At 27.0% G+C, this 14,211-nt stretch overlaps 1 protein-coding gene across 1 annotated transcript; it reads right to left on the bottom strand.

The window, feature by feature from the left end:
• Positions 1-9,945: 9,945 nt before the first annotated feature.
• On the bottom strand, positions 9,946-10,388 carry Phum_PHUM210090 (uncharacterized protein; the record flags this gene model as incomplete). The annotated part of the gene is made up of 2 exons (XM_002425524.1): positions 9,946-10,081; positions 10,369-10,388. 2 exons carry the CDS (start codon positions 10,386-10,388, stop codon positions 9,946-9,948), a joined length of 156 nt encoding a protein of 51 aa, XP_002425569.1.
• Positions 10,389-14,211: the final 3,823 nt, after the last annotated feature.

The raw sequence follows: 14,211 nt of genomic DNA on the forward strand, positions 1-14,211 counted from the left end.
GATTCGCACCGTACAGAAAACGTATAAACGTCATAAACAAAGGATCGATATTTTTCATTTCCGGTTAAACAATTTTCATTTATTAATCATTTCCTTTTAACTTTTTTTTTCTTACAATCGTAAATAATAATCGTATTTTAATAAAATAAAAATAATAAAGTGGAAAAAAGGAACTAAAAAATATATAAAGGACGTTATTGCCGTTTTTCTTTCCCCCCACCCCCTATTAAATTCTAGAACATCTTTTCGTCGCGGAAGAAAAGCAACAAACATAAACGTGCCTTATTTTCCTATTAATGATTTTCCTAAAAAAAATCTACGTGGCAATTTTCTAAGACATTCGGACTCCAGTTTTTTTAGTTTCTATTCGAACAAAAAGAAAATCCTGGCTGGAATGTTTGAGTTTTATCATTGAGTTGTGATATATTACAGAAAATAAATTTAAAAGAGAGAAAGAGAGAGAGAGAGAGAGAAAAGAAAATTTAATACCTTATTTGTATTTTCCTTCTAAGATTTAAATAGTTAATTTTTACACGATTCCGATAAGTTAAATAAAAAAAAAAATCCGATTTTTTTTTTCATTTTAAATTCGTTTTTAAATTAAAAAAAAAAAAAATTTAAATCGAACGAATAATAATAGAGTAAAATTATCATAGAGTAAAAAAAAAAAAAACTAAAATTAATTTTGTACGGAAAATGCGTGGATTTAATTTTCCTCTTCTGCTTCCACGTCAATAAAACACTTTTTTCTTTCTTCTTCCCATTAATCATTAATTAAAAAAAAAAAAAAATTATTTAAACAAATTTTTTTTTTAATTAAACGTTTGTTTTGTTTTGTTTTTTTTATAAATAAAATTTTATTCGTATCACTTTTCCGTGAGTGAGAGAGAGAGAGAGAAAGAGAGAGAGAGGGAGAAAAAAAAAATCAAAATTGACCTTGTCACGACATTTATTATTAACTTTCATTTTTTTTTCATTTTTGTCTTTTTTTTTTATTATGAAATTATTTTTCCATTAATTTTCCAATTTTTCCTTTTTATTTTCGCTTTCAATTTTTATATAATTTTACATCAGTCAGTCAGTCATTTATCAAAAAGTGGTTTTCCTTTTATTTTTCTCTTTTTTTCCTTTTTATCCTTTTAAACTTTTTACGAAGGATAATAATAATAATAAATCGATGGATATAAATATATGTATGTGTAAACACGTAAGAAGAAAATGTGTACGCATGCACGCATTTTATTTTTAATTTTTTTCTAGAAAAAAAAAAAGGAAAAATTTAAAAAAAAAGATAAATCCGAGATGACGAGAAGATGATGAGATTTTTTTTTTCTACTTCTTCTCGTCGTGAAAATGCGAATTTAATAGATTAAACGCGGGGGTGTGGAGGGGAGGGAGGGAGGAAGGAAGGGGGGATCAAAACTAGGATTTTACCACTCATCATTTAAATTTTATTTTTTTTTATAAAAAGCGTTTGAAGAATTTTTTTTTAAAGTAAGAAAATTATACTGCGGTTAAGGAAAATTATAAAATTTTATTTGAATAAAACCACGTGGTTTATATTTTTTTTTGGAAAATTTATGATAATCTATTTCCACGATAAAAATTATGATCGTGAGTTGAAATTTTATTTAAAGCGAGGTCCGAGATTCAGATAAAAAAAAAAAAATTCATTTTCGTTAAAAAAAAAAAGTTTGAATTAATGTTTTCGTGTGATTGCGTGCGGGTGTGTGTGTGTGCGCGTGTGTGATAACACTCGTGGTGATAACCGAAATAAAATTTATAAATATTGTCGACGCGTTTTCTCCTGTACGAAACATAAATAAAAAATTTTCACAAATGAAAAAAAAAATTGTCGCAAATTTTCCAAATATTCATTTTTTCATCCGCCATATTTGTCCTGGTTTTTTTTCTTTTTTTACGACACTTATGAAATTAAAAAAAAAAACCTTTTTTGTCGCACTTTAGTTAAAAAAAAAAAATCAATTAACCGAAACCTAAAAAAAAATGATTAATGATATTAATGATAACTATTTTCTTTTTCCTTTTTTTTTTACGAATGTCGTTTCATTTTTTTTTTATTTTTTGCTGTTGAAAAAGGTTGCGAATTTCCTTTTACAAAAAAAAAAAAAGGATTTATATAGCCTCTAGAAAAAAATTAACGCTCGTAAAAAATTGAAAAAAAAAAATAAAAAAAATAAAAATGAAAGAACAAATTTTTTATATATATATAATAATTTTTAATAACCGTTATCGACGTTTTCGAGTTATAAAAAATAAAGTTAAGGGATGAAAGGGTTCGAAACTTTGGAAGGGGTAGAAGGTTTTTTTTTTTTTTTTTTTTTAGAAACATTAACCCAAAAAAAAATTTTTTAATCGGTGTTTGTAATTTTAAAAAATTGTTTATAATTTTTTTAAAAATATTAAATAAATTAATTCGTGAATCGGGGGAGGGGGAAGGGAGGAGGGAGGGGTAAAGAAATTTTTTTTAAACGTCAATCAAATCGTACGACATTTAACGTAGAAATTTTAAAATTTAAATTTTTAAAATTCGATCGTGTTTCGACACAAATTTAGAATTTTATGTACACGCACACACCATATTCATTCCAACCGCAAACATTTTCTTTTTTCAAAACGACTGGAATGAATTCTGATCTTTTTTCCCGTCAGAAAGGATTCCCAAAGGAAATAATTTTTTTTAACCAAAACACACATGCGTACCTGAAAAACATTTTCCAACTTATTAATATAAAGGAAACGCTTGTGAATTTGTGTTAATTTTCCCACCGGATACCTTATACCGCATTTCCTCTCTCTTTTTTTTTTTCTTTTTTTTATTTTCCGATTTTACTTTTCCTTTCTCTACGCATCTTTTATTTATTTTCATTCCTATCATCCTTAAATTCCCCCTAATAAATAATTTTCACGTTTATTAACTTTATATAAAAACCTTTTTAGGTTAAACGACTCCTTTTGAATGTAACAACAATTGGAAAATCCCTTTCATAAAAAAAAAAAAAAAAATTATAAATCATTTTTTTTTACATAAAAAAAATTTAATCACAAATCATTCATTCACTCGTATAATCAATTATTATTATTATTATTATTATTATTATTATTATTATTATTATTATGTAGTTACGATTTATTTACTTCAATTTAAAAAATTTTTTTTTAATAAAAAGAGAGAGAAGAGAACCTGTTGCGTTTTTCATAATTTTTTTTTTTTTTATAAAATTACTTATTGCATGTCGATGAATAACTTGTAATTTATTTATTATTATTATTATTATTATTATTATTATTATTATTATTATTATTTTCGTAGGTATACATTCGGGAACTGCAAATAAAAGAATCGAATTGACAAAAGGTGTAGAATCTGTTGCTGTGGTTTTAAGCGCCTCTGCAGAAAACAATTTTTTTTTAGGTTTAAAGCTTTTGAATAAAAATGAAAAATTAAATGACGTTTTTAAAGCTCTAAGATTTTCCACTCGCTGCAAAAAAATAAAAAAAACCCTTTTCACTCTTAATAGTTGTAATTAAAAAAAAAAATACGCATATTTTAGAACTTTCTAGATAAAGTGTAATGAATTCATTTAAATAAAAAAAAATTTTCCATCGCAAAACGAAAAGGAAAAAAAGTGAAAAAAAAAAAATTTTCCACGGATCGTTTCGTCATAATTTCTTCCCCTCTCTCCCCTCCCCTCCCCTTCCTCCTCCCCACGCACTTTTTTTTTTTTTTCATTTCGCTTTGTTTAAATGATTATTTGAGAAAATAATTTTTCACTCTGATGTGAAAATGTCACGCAGGAGCACGATTAATTTTCCTGTCGTCATCATAAATGAAACAAAAAAAGTGTAAATAAAAAGAAAATCTATCGGTGTTTTTCCACTAAATGTCGTAAAAGTAAAATAGTTGAAAATGGAAAATTGCTGTTGTGTTTTTTATTTCTCCCGAGAATTACAGAACAACGACAGGTTTTTTTTACGTGTTAAAAAAAAAAATGGCGGAAGAAAATAAAAAAAAAAAAAAAACTTTTTGAAGAAATTCCTAAGAAATTTCCGTGCATATCTTTTTCGTGATGTCTAATTGAAAACAGGAAAACTCAAATTTTTAAATATTAATTACACTTACAGTTTTCACAAGCCACAAAGAATTTTTCAAGGACACTCGTGGATTCCCCTGACAAAAGAAAAACGTGGATGAAAATCCAGGCACGTGGTCGAAACTCGTGTTTTTCTTTATCACACGTTCGAAAAGAATTTTATCAGTAGGGGGCGGCGACGGGGGTAATGACCTTTATTTTTATTATTAATACTCGGGCGTTGTTTTATTATCATTATTATTATTAATAATAAAAATTTAATTAATTCAATTACATCTATTTTTATTTTTAATCTTGCATCAAATAAATTATTAATTAAACAATCGATCGTGTGCGCATACATAAATTTTCTTTGCTTTTTTTTTTTGCTCTTTTCCACACACCCCAAAACAAAAAATCGTAAAGAAAATTTTACTTACCTTTTTATCCTTTTCAACCATTAATTTCCCATCGATTTTTCCCGTAGAACATTTTTCTGGAACGTTTTTCTCTATTTTTTTTAAACACTAAATTAATAAATAAAAATTATTTAAAAAAAAAAAAAAAATTATCATCGTTCGAATTGTTTAATCCGTGACAAAACGTCATTATTATTATCATCAGTACTTCCCACAACTAATAAATTATTATTATTATTATATCATTATTTTAAAAAACTTTAATAAATTTATTTAAATTATTTATTATAAATAAAAATCGACGACGGGATCAAAAGCGTTCATAATTGTTTTTCTAAATGAGTTTATAGAAATTTCCCATCAAAAAGGTTTTCACCACATGAATGAATACCACGACGAATTTTTTTTTTTTTCCAAAATAACTTATTCAAATGAAACGTTTTCCCATCGTCACTGTTGGGTTTAATAAATTATTTAACTTATTGACTTGTTAATTAATCTTATTTATGTAAATTGAACGACGCATAAATTTTATTAATTATTTATTTAATCAATAACTAACTTAATAAGAAGACTATTATAAATAAATTTATAATAAAATCCTAAATAAATTTATCGATTAATTATATATATATATATTAATTTTCCGTACGAAAAAAAAAAAAAAAATTTTATCGAATAGTTAGTTCGTTATTATTATCATTATTAATATCGCGAAGAAAATTTAAATATGACTCACCACGTGAGCGTACCGTGCCACCTGAAAAGATGTACTGGAGAAGATTTCCAGGCCTTCGTTTTAGCATTCGTCAACAAACTCCAAACTCTAAAAATAATATAATTATATAATTTTTTTTTTTTTTTTAATAAAAATTATTCCGATATCAATTATTCATTTATTGTTAATTAGGTTAGGAAAAAATTTGAAGTGGCATTAGAAAAAATAATAATAATAATAATTATTCTCTCTACAATTACCACCATCGCGAGGTATTGGATTTAAAAACTTTGTGCGATTTAAAAAAAAAAATTTTTTGTTTTATTTATTTATTATTGTTAAAATTAAAAGTTCAAAGGTTACAAAAAAAAAGTTTTGAATGAGAGAGAGAGAGAGAGAGAGAGAAATACTCCCTCTTTGTTCTTTAAAAAAATTTGAAATAAAATTACACGGGGAAAAAGAAAAGAGTAATAAAATTAAAAGGAAGAAGAAGAAGAAGAAGAAAAAGAAAAAGAAAATTTTAAAATATATTTTTAAAAGAGGTCAAAATTCTCCCCGCTCCGCTCCCCCCCCCAAAAAAAAACGAAAAACGAAAGTCAGAAAAAGAAAGAAATTAATGCTTTAAGGTAAAAAAAAAAAAAAAACAAAATGGTTCCCTTTTTCCGGTTTACTTTTTTTATTTATTTACTTTTATCAAATCGATAAAATTTTCTTTTTTTTTTTTAAAAGAAAATCCACTTTTTAGGAAAATTTTTAAAATCAAAATAAACAAAAAAATTTTTTTAAAAAAAAATCAATCAATCGATCGATAATCCGTTCTCACGTATCATTATTATTACGTGTTCGTTTAAATGATTTTTTTTATTTGGGGGGGAGGGGGAGGTTTTCATGATCATAATACACGTGCTTGACGAAATCAAATCCAATTTTTTTTTCCTTTTATTTTTTTTTGGAATTAAAAGTCGTCGCCATTGTGGAAAATTTTAAACGTCGTGTCTATCGGTCGCCACACGTAAATTAATTTTTTTATGTTTGTTTGTTTGTTTGTTTGTTGTGACTTTCGAAAACAAACAAAATATATAAATATATATGAGATTAAAGACGAAGAAAAATTTATAATCGATTTTCTCTCGGGGAAAATTTTCAATTTTATTTTTTTTAACCAGATTTTAAATTGCGAAATATTTGAAATTTATTTTAAAACTAAATCACCCCCCCCCTTAATTATTTAAAATAATCGGCCGCAATAAATTATTATTATTATTATTATTATTATTGAAAAAATACCTGATAAGTTTAATTTTCTTTAAAAATTACAACAAATTATTATTAAAAAAAAAAGAAAAATGACTGCCATTATATCATAATGTATGTTCATGAATTAATAATAAAAACAATTTCATTTAAATTTTTTATTTAAAGGAAAAGCCTTAAGTAATAATAATAATAATAGTTTTGAACGAATTTCGAATACGTATTATTTTACCTTAAAAAACAGAAAAACATATCGATTTGAATTAATAAATAAGAGAAAAGAAAAGAAAGGAAAAATGGCGGCAAAAACAAAATTTTTTTTTTGGAAAAACAAGATGGGTGGAAAAACAAAAGAAAAATATTTGGGGGGAGGGGAGGGGGAAAGAACAACGACGAAATTTTAAGTAATTTATAAATAAAACCTTAATTTATATTTCTTTTTTTTATTATCGGATTTAATAAAAACCTGAAAAAAACAAACACAAAAATATATATATTGGAAAAAGGAAAATTTTCACCAAAATTTTCCTCAAAATTTATAATCAATCATTGGAAACGTCTAACTTTTATTGAAAAAAAGAAAACTTATGACATTTTTTTTTTTTTTTTTTTTTTGACATTGAGACTCAACAAACAAATTTTAAAAGTCAAATTTAGAAAAAAAATGTGGGAAAATCCATTACGAAAATTATTATTGTTATAATAAGACAAATAATAATAATAATAATAATAATTATTAAACAAATGTATCGAATTTATTTATTTGTTTAACTATTTAAAAAAAAAAATGAAAAACTTATTTGAAAATATTAATTTTTCCCTCTTTTGATATTAATAATAATAATAATATTTTATATAATATACATACTCATATTTAAGTAAAATAACATTTTGTTAATATTAAAAGGTCAAGGGTTAAATTTTCCTCATTATTATTTTTTTTTTTTTAGTATATATATTTAAAGAAGAAAATGTTAATAATAATAAAATAAGAAATCTTTTAAAGTTTTTCTTTAATTATTATTATTATTATTATTATTATTATTATTAATAAAAATTTTCATGTTAAAATTTTATTATTTTTTAAAAAGTTTTTCCCTTATTTTTTTTTTTACGGGGGTATTGGGGGGGTGGAGGGGAGGAGTAGGGGAAGCGCGTGGGTGGGGGAAAAGAAATTTTAAATAATTAATTTTACTTGTGTGTGTGCGAATAATACGTAAACAATAATAATAATAATAAACAATAAACGAAATTTAAATAATTTAAAGAAAATTTTCGTGGATTTTCATCTTAACAAAAAGAAAAATAATGTTTAACTTATGTAAAAATTAATATAAACGTTTTTTTAATCATAATCGAACCTCCGGAGGTACTAAAATTTATTTTTACTAATTGTTTATAAATAAATAATAAAAGTAATTATTATTCCTTTAAGAAAAAATGATTTAAGACAACAAAGTAAAATAAAAATTATTTAAAAACAAATGAAACGTAAAAAAAATAAAATAAATAAATAAAATTTTGTTTCGATCCAAATTTTTTTTTTGTTAAAATAAAAATGATTCCATCGTTCGTTCTCTCTCTCATTCTCTCTCTTTTTTTAGATGATGACAAAAAGAAAAAATAAATTAATATTTATTTTAATAAATACTTACTACGATATCAATGTTCTTTACACCACACGTGAATATACAAAATTTTCATTTATGTATGTACAATTTTTTATTCATTTATTTAAACTCGCGAACGAACCGCCATTTTAGAAAACAAAAAATCGTTTTTTTTTTTATTAAAAAATTATAAATAACGACAAATCACGTTTATAAATCACGTTTTCGAGAATATTCCAATCGAACAAAACACAATAAAAAACAAAACAAAAACAAAAACATCAGACTATGTTGTTCATTTTCGAATTATGATTTTCTTCTTCATTGCGTAACAAACAAATAACAAAACCGAACGTAATAATAATAATAATAATAATATTTTTTTTTTTTTTGTAAAAAAAACGTCGTAGAAAACAAAATAATAATAATAAAAAATTTCAAAAATAGAAAACGAAAAAAAACGACGACATTTTAACGATTTGAATGAATTTTTTTTTTAAACTAACGTATCATCATTAACAATACGACAAAAATTTCTCATTATTATTATTATTATTATTATTATTACTTTGTTTATATGTATATGTATTCTTATTTATTTATTTATTTTTTTTCTCGTAACAACAAACGTTTGATGATTTCTACATATATATAATTACCAGTTACGTTAATTAATTATTTATTTATTTATGTACATAAACACATGTTTATAATATATATATATATTTAAATGTTATGTTAAAGAAGAAGAAGAAGAAGAAAAAATAACATCCAAAAAGGTTATGTCTTATGTGATGTACAAAATACTAAAATTAAGAGCATGAAAGGGTGGGAAAATATACCCAGGTCATGCCGTTACCATGACGACGAATCTTAAAGCTTAGGAAAATTACCACCAGATGGACAAAATAGAAAAAAAAAATAAAGGAAAACGCTTTTACATTTTATCATCATCATCATCATCATCTTTGTCGTAAGAACGTTCTAGACGAAATTTAAACGAGAAAAAAAAAAAAAAAAAAATCATACTCGTTATTTCGACGTTTGTTATTATTAAAAGTAATTGTAAAAAATATCCACCGGAAATGAAATTTCTTTCTAGAAACAAAAATTGATTTTTTTAACGGTTTTTGAGAAAACATTTTTTTTTTTTTTTTTTTTAGTAAATCTCACATATCACGTAAAACGATTCCATAAAATTTAGGTTAAGCAAACTTTTTTAATTTTTTTTTTTTTTATCGACTTTATCGTAAAAAAAAAAAATTAGTTTTTTGTCGTAAAAAGGTTTTCCTTTAATTTTTTTTTTAAAATAATTTTCCTCCATTTTTTTTTTGTTTTTGTTTTGACAAATTAAATTCGTAAAGTTTAAAGTTAAAAAATAATTAAATCAACCTATCGATAAAAACACTTTAACTCACTAATTAATTATGTACGTTACCCCCCTCCCACCACCACCTCACCTCCTCGCTTTTCCTTTAAAAAAACAAAAAAAAAAAAAAATTTCCCGAAAGGTTTAGGAACGGGGGAAAAAAAAAACAAAACAAAATTTTGCAGAAGGAAAATTTTATTATTATTAAAACATTAATAACATGAAATCGCCATTTTGAAAAAATTTAACGGAAATTTTTTTTTTTTAAACATAAAAAGTTGAAGGAAAAAGAAAAATTAATTTGTTATTAAATAAAATTAAAACAAAGGGAAAACAACAGCATCATATATTATCGCTGTCGGTTTTAGTGTAATAAAAAACGTTAATGATAATTAAAAGTGTTTTTAGAAAAAAGGGAGGAGGGAGGGGAGGAAGGTTATGTACAACATCACATTGTTCAGAATCTGTCACTTTTTTTTTTTTAATAATGATATAAATGATCGAGTGGAACTGTTGAAAAAGTAAGAAGATCTTGTCTCGGTGCATCTACTCTAGCTCTGTAGCTTACTGCAAATGGACCATGATGTCCGTAAGCACCTTGTCCAACGTAGACTGGGCTGTAGGCAACATAACCGGCAGATGCCACGGCGACAGCAATCAAAAACAAACAAAGGACCTAAAAAATCATTTAATAAATTTTAATATTTATTATTACAAAACGGAAATTTAAATTACTTACCAATCTGAACATTTCTTTCAAAAAAGAAGCTACTCTGCAACGACACAGCTAGCAAATGTAATTTAATCGTGGCATTAGAATATATATACCCATAGGAATAAAAGTGAGGGGAAACAACCAGGAAGTGAAGGAGGTTTTAAAAGTCCTTCTCTTATTATAAATCACGAATTTACTCCTCCTTTCATGACTTTCAATTATTGTTGATCGTTCTAATTTAGATACCTATTTCTAAATATGCTGGACCAAATAAAGACCTCGAAATCGATTGTTTTGAAATTTTCCTTTTTATACGACCGCTTTTTCTATCTAGCTAGTGATACACTTCACACACGTGTCATTATTATTATTCTTTTGTAAATAATTTTATGGGCGTGTGTGTGAGTGAACGCATGGTCCATTCATTCAAACTTCTCACTATGACTTTTCTTTTCGTGTGTGTGTGTGTGCGTGTGCGTTTGTATTTCGAAGGACGAGGGATTATCAAAATTTAAATCTTAATTGATGAACTTGTTTTTAAATAACAGACACCATCATCATCATCATTGTTAATAAAAAAAAAATTTTGATTTTGAAGTTTGTTGTTGCAGTTGCATAACAATAAAAAATTTATTAAAACGTCATTGAATAATTTTATTATTATTATTATTATTAATAATTCGGTGGGTGATAAGGTTTATAACTCTTCTATATCCTTCTAAGGTTTATAACTCACTTCATGGGCAACACCAAGTAGGCAAGGTAGTACCCAGTTGGTAACCGTCACTTTCACCAACACAACCCCTAATAAGATGGACGTTCACAGGACATGAGGAAACCGGAAGAAAGTACCTCTCCTCTTGTATCCTCTCAGCTTCCTTATACAGATGGAACTCATTATTATGTTTCTTATAGAATAACTATGTTTGTAAACAAACAGAAGAATAAGTTTCTAGAAGCTTCTTTTACAAATCAAGAAAAATTATATAATCGAAGGAAAAGAAAACAAAGGAAAATTTAATGATGAAAATTATTCAAATATTTATGACAATTGTTTATTGATATTAATTTTTCCGCGTTGGCGAGTAAACAAAGTCTCCTCTATACTTATGATAATAATAATAATCAAATTTAACAAGGAATTATGTTAATAAAAACTTAACATATTTTTTTTTTCTCGCCATTAATCATATAATATTCGTTGTCATAATCGCGTAACATATTAATAATAATAATAATAATAAAATTCCAACATTTTACTTTACCTTTTAATTCAAAGGAAATCCTTGTTTAGGAGGGTAAATGAAAAGTCAATTTATTTTGTTTGTACAGAATTTTATTAAATTGTTCAGATCGTAAATTTTTTTTTGTAATTTAGGTTTTCCTTATTATATCTCGTACTGGTTGGTGTTTGTTACAAATAAAAAAAAAATAAATAAATTTAACGGTTACAAATTTATTTTAAAATTTTCTTTTTAATATAATTTACACAATAAAATAAAAATCAATAAATTAATTAAAGTTAAATTTTAATTCAAATTAATAAATTTTTCATTAACTCTTTAGCTTTTCTAAAATAAAAAAAAATAAAAAAAGTTTTGTCCGCCATTTTTATTCAATCTGAAAATTGCTCCGCCTAAATTATTATAATTTATTATCATAATTATTTTTTATTCTGAATTTAAATAAAAATCAATTTATTTAATAATTTTAAAAGTAAAAAAAAAAAAAAAATTTGGGAAAACTTTTTGAAATAACACACAAAACCACAAAGAAATTATAAGTTTTGTTTTTGTTTTTCTGTTTTTCTCCATCGTGAATTTAATATTTCATTTTAATTAGTTTGAAAAATAAGAAATTTATTATAAAATTCATGTAGACACAACAAAAACATAAATAAATAATTAATTAATATTAATAAATTTAATCGAATATTAATTTATCCTTTTTTTCTCTTTTCAGACTCACTGACTGACTGTTTTCGTTTCCGTTTCCGGAAAATTCAACACACACGCACTCGCAAAACAATAAGAAAATTGTAGAAAAAGAAGAATATATTTTAACAACAAAAAAAAAGAGGAAGAAGACTACAAGAGTCAAATTAAAAATTTTTGGTTTGTTACATTATTAAAAATTGTTTTTTACCTTTTTTGATGTTTTATACCGAAAATCAAAAAAAGGAAAAAGGTTGAAAATTACATTAAAAAGTTAACTAAAGTTGTTGTTATTTTAGGGGCCGGAAGTTGGGGGCGTACTCCTGTAATCCCGCTACTTGGAGGGCGAGTCCAGCGGATGCCTCTGGTCGTGTAATTCGGGTCCAACTCGTCGCGCATTGCTTTAGACAGTCGGCGGGAGCACTTCGGGGTCCCGACCGAGTGTTTTCGTCGGCCATAGGGTCATGAGGGACCCTGCGCGCCAGACGAAGAGTCAGACCTGTACCTTACCAACCCCGGGGAGTAAAGAAGTGTGGGACTCGGCACTTTCTTTCAGGGTACTACTACTCCGGGAAAACGGGGATGCGAGCGGAAGGACCACGGGAAGATCTTCTTGCACGAGGTCGACTCGTCTCCGGAAGTTCGTCATCCTCGGGAGCGGTTCGCGGGTGTAGGATAGCGCGTGAGATTCACTCCAACGGCAAATAAGAAGGGGCGGAAAAGGAAGACGACTGCGACGACGACTCCGACTCCGCGCCGGTTGGATTCTCGCACTTCGGACTGCAAGAGTCAATTGGACGGTGGCAGGGACGAAACGCGGACGGACTGCGGGCATGTTTCGTCGGCCCGCAACTTCGGAACTTCTCACCGCCTCCGGAAGCTCACTTTGTCTCTGCGGAGGAGGCGGGCGCGACGTGGCAGGTCGCGACCGTCTCCCGAGGAAGGAGGTAGGTAAGGATTCGTCCCGGTACTCCGAGTCGGGCTCCGGGTCTCTTGCTCGATTCCGTCGGGGGGAGATTCGTCCCGGCTTCGGTGCGTTGGCGATCGTCGGGGGGGGGGCGGAACGGAGGTTAATGTTTCTGTTTACAGGTGCAAATCTTTGGTCTTTCTCCCATCGTAACAGCGACAGGGACGCGCTGGGGAAGGAACTCGGGCGAGTCGGGCGGGAGTCTTTGTGACTTTTGTAAGAAAAATAAAAGTAATTTAATAAAAATATTTATTAATGATTGATTTAAAATCTTTGTACACCTGACTTTAACTATAAATCCACACCTTCATTTTCACTCGTGATTTGAAATAAAAATAAACCTCTTCATTCTTATGTTTTTCTAACGTAAACAAAAACAACAACAACAACAAAAAACGTAAACAAAAACAATAACAACACCGAAAAACGTAAACAAAAAAAAATCCAAAAAACGTAAAAAAAAAAAAAAACCAAAAAACGTAAACAAAAACAACAACAACAAAAAACGTAAACAAAAACAATAAAAACAACACAAAACGTCAACAACGACAACAACAACAACTACAGGAGAAGGAAGAGAAGGAAGAGAAGGAGAGGAAGTAGGAGGAGTAGGAGAATGAGAAGGGGAAGCAGGAGGAGAAGAAGGAGAAGGAGAAAGAGAAGAAGGAGAAGAAGAAAGAGAAGAAGAAGAAGAAGAAAGAGAAGGAGGAGAAGGAGAAAGAGAAGAAGAAGAAGAAGAAAGAGAAGGAGGAGAAGGAGGAGAAGGAGAAAGAGAAGAAGAAGAAGAAGAAAGAGAAGGAGGAGAAGGAGAAAGAGAAGGAGGAGAAGGATTTATTACAATTATTAAAATTTTTTTTTTTTTGTTATAACATATCATCAAACATAATTTTAAAATAATTTCGATTGTTTGTTTTTGTTGTTTTTCGGGCAAACAAATGAATAGAAAAATTTTCAAAATTCCCTTAAACATAATAAAAAAAAAACAAATCGCGACGTCTGCGTCTTCTTATCATTTCCAAAACTTTTTTAATGTCATCAACCTTAAAGGTTCGAATGATTTTTCCCTTCGGAAAAAAAATTTTTTTTTAAACGGAACTGTGTGCAACGATTTAAAAAACAATAAATAAATTT

Source organism: Pediculus humanus, genomic scaffold (genome assembly GCF_000006295.1).
Source record: "Pediculus humanus corporis 1103172107560 genomic scaffold, whole genome shotgun sequence".
In the NCBI taxonomy this organism is placed as follows: Eukaryota; Metazoa; Arthropoda; class Insecta; order Psocodea; family Pediculidae; genus Pediculus; species Pediculus humanus.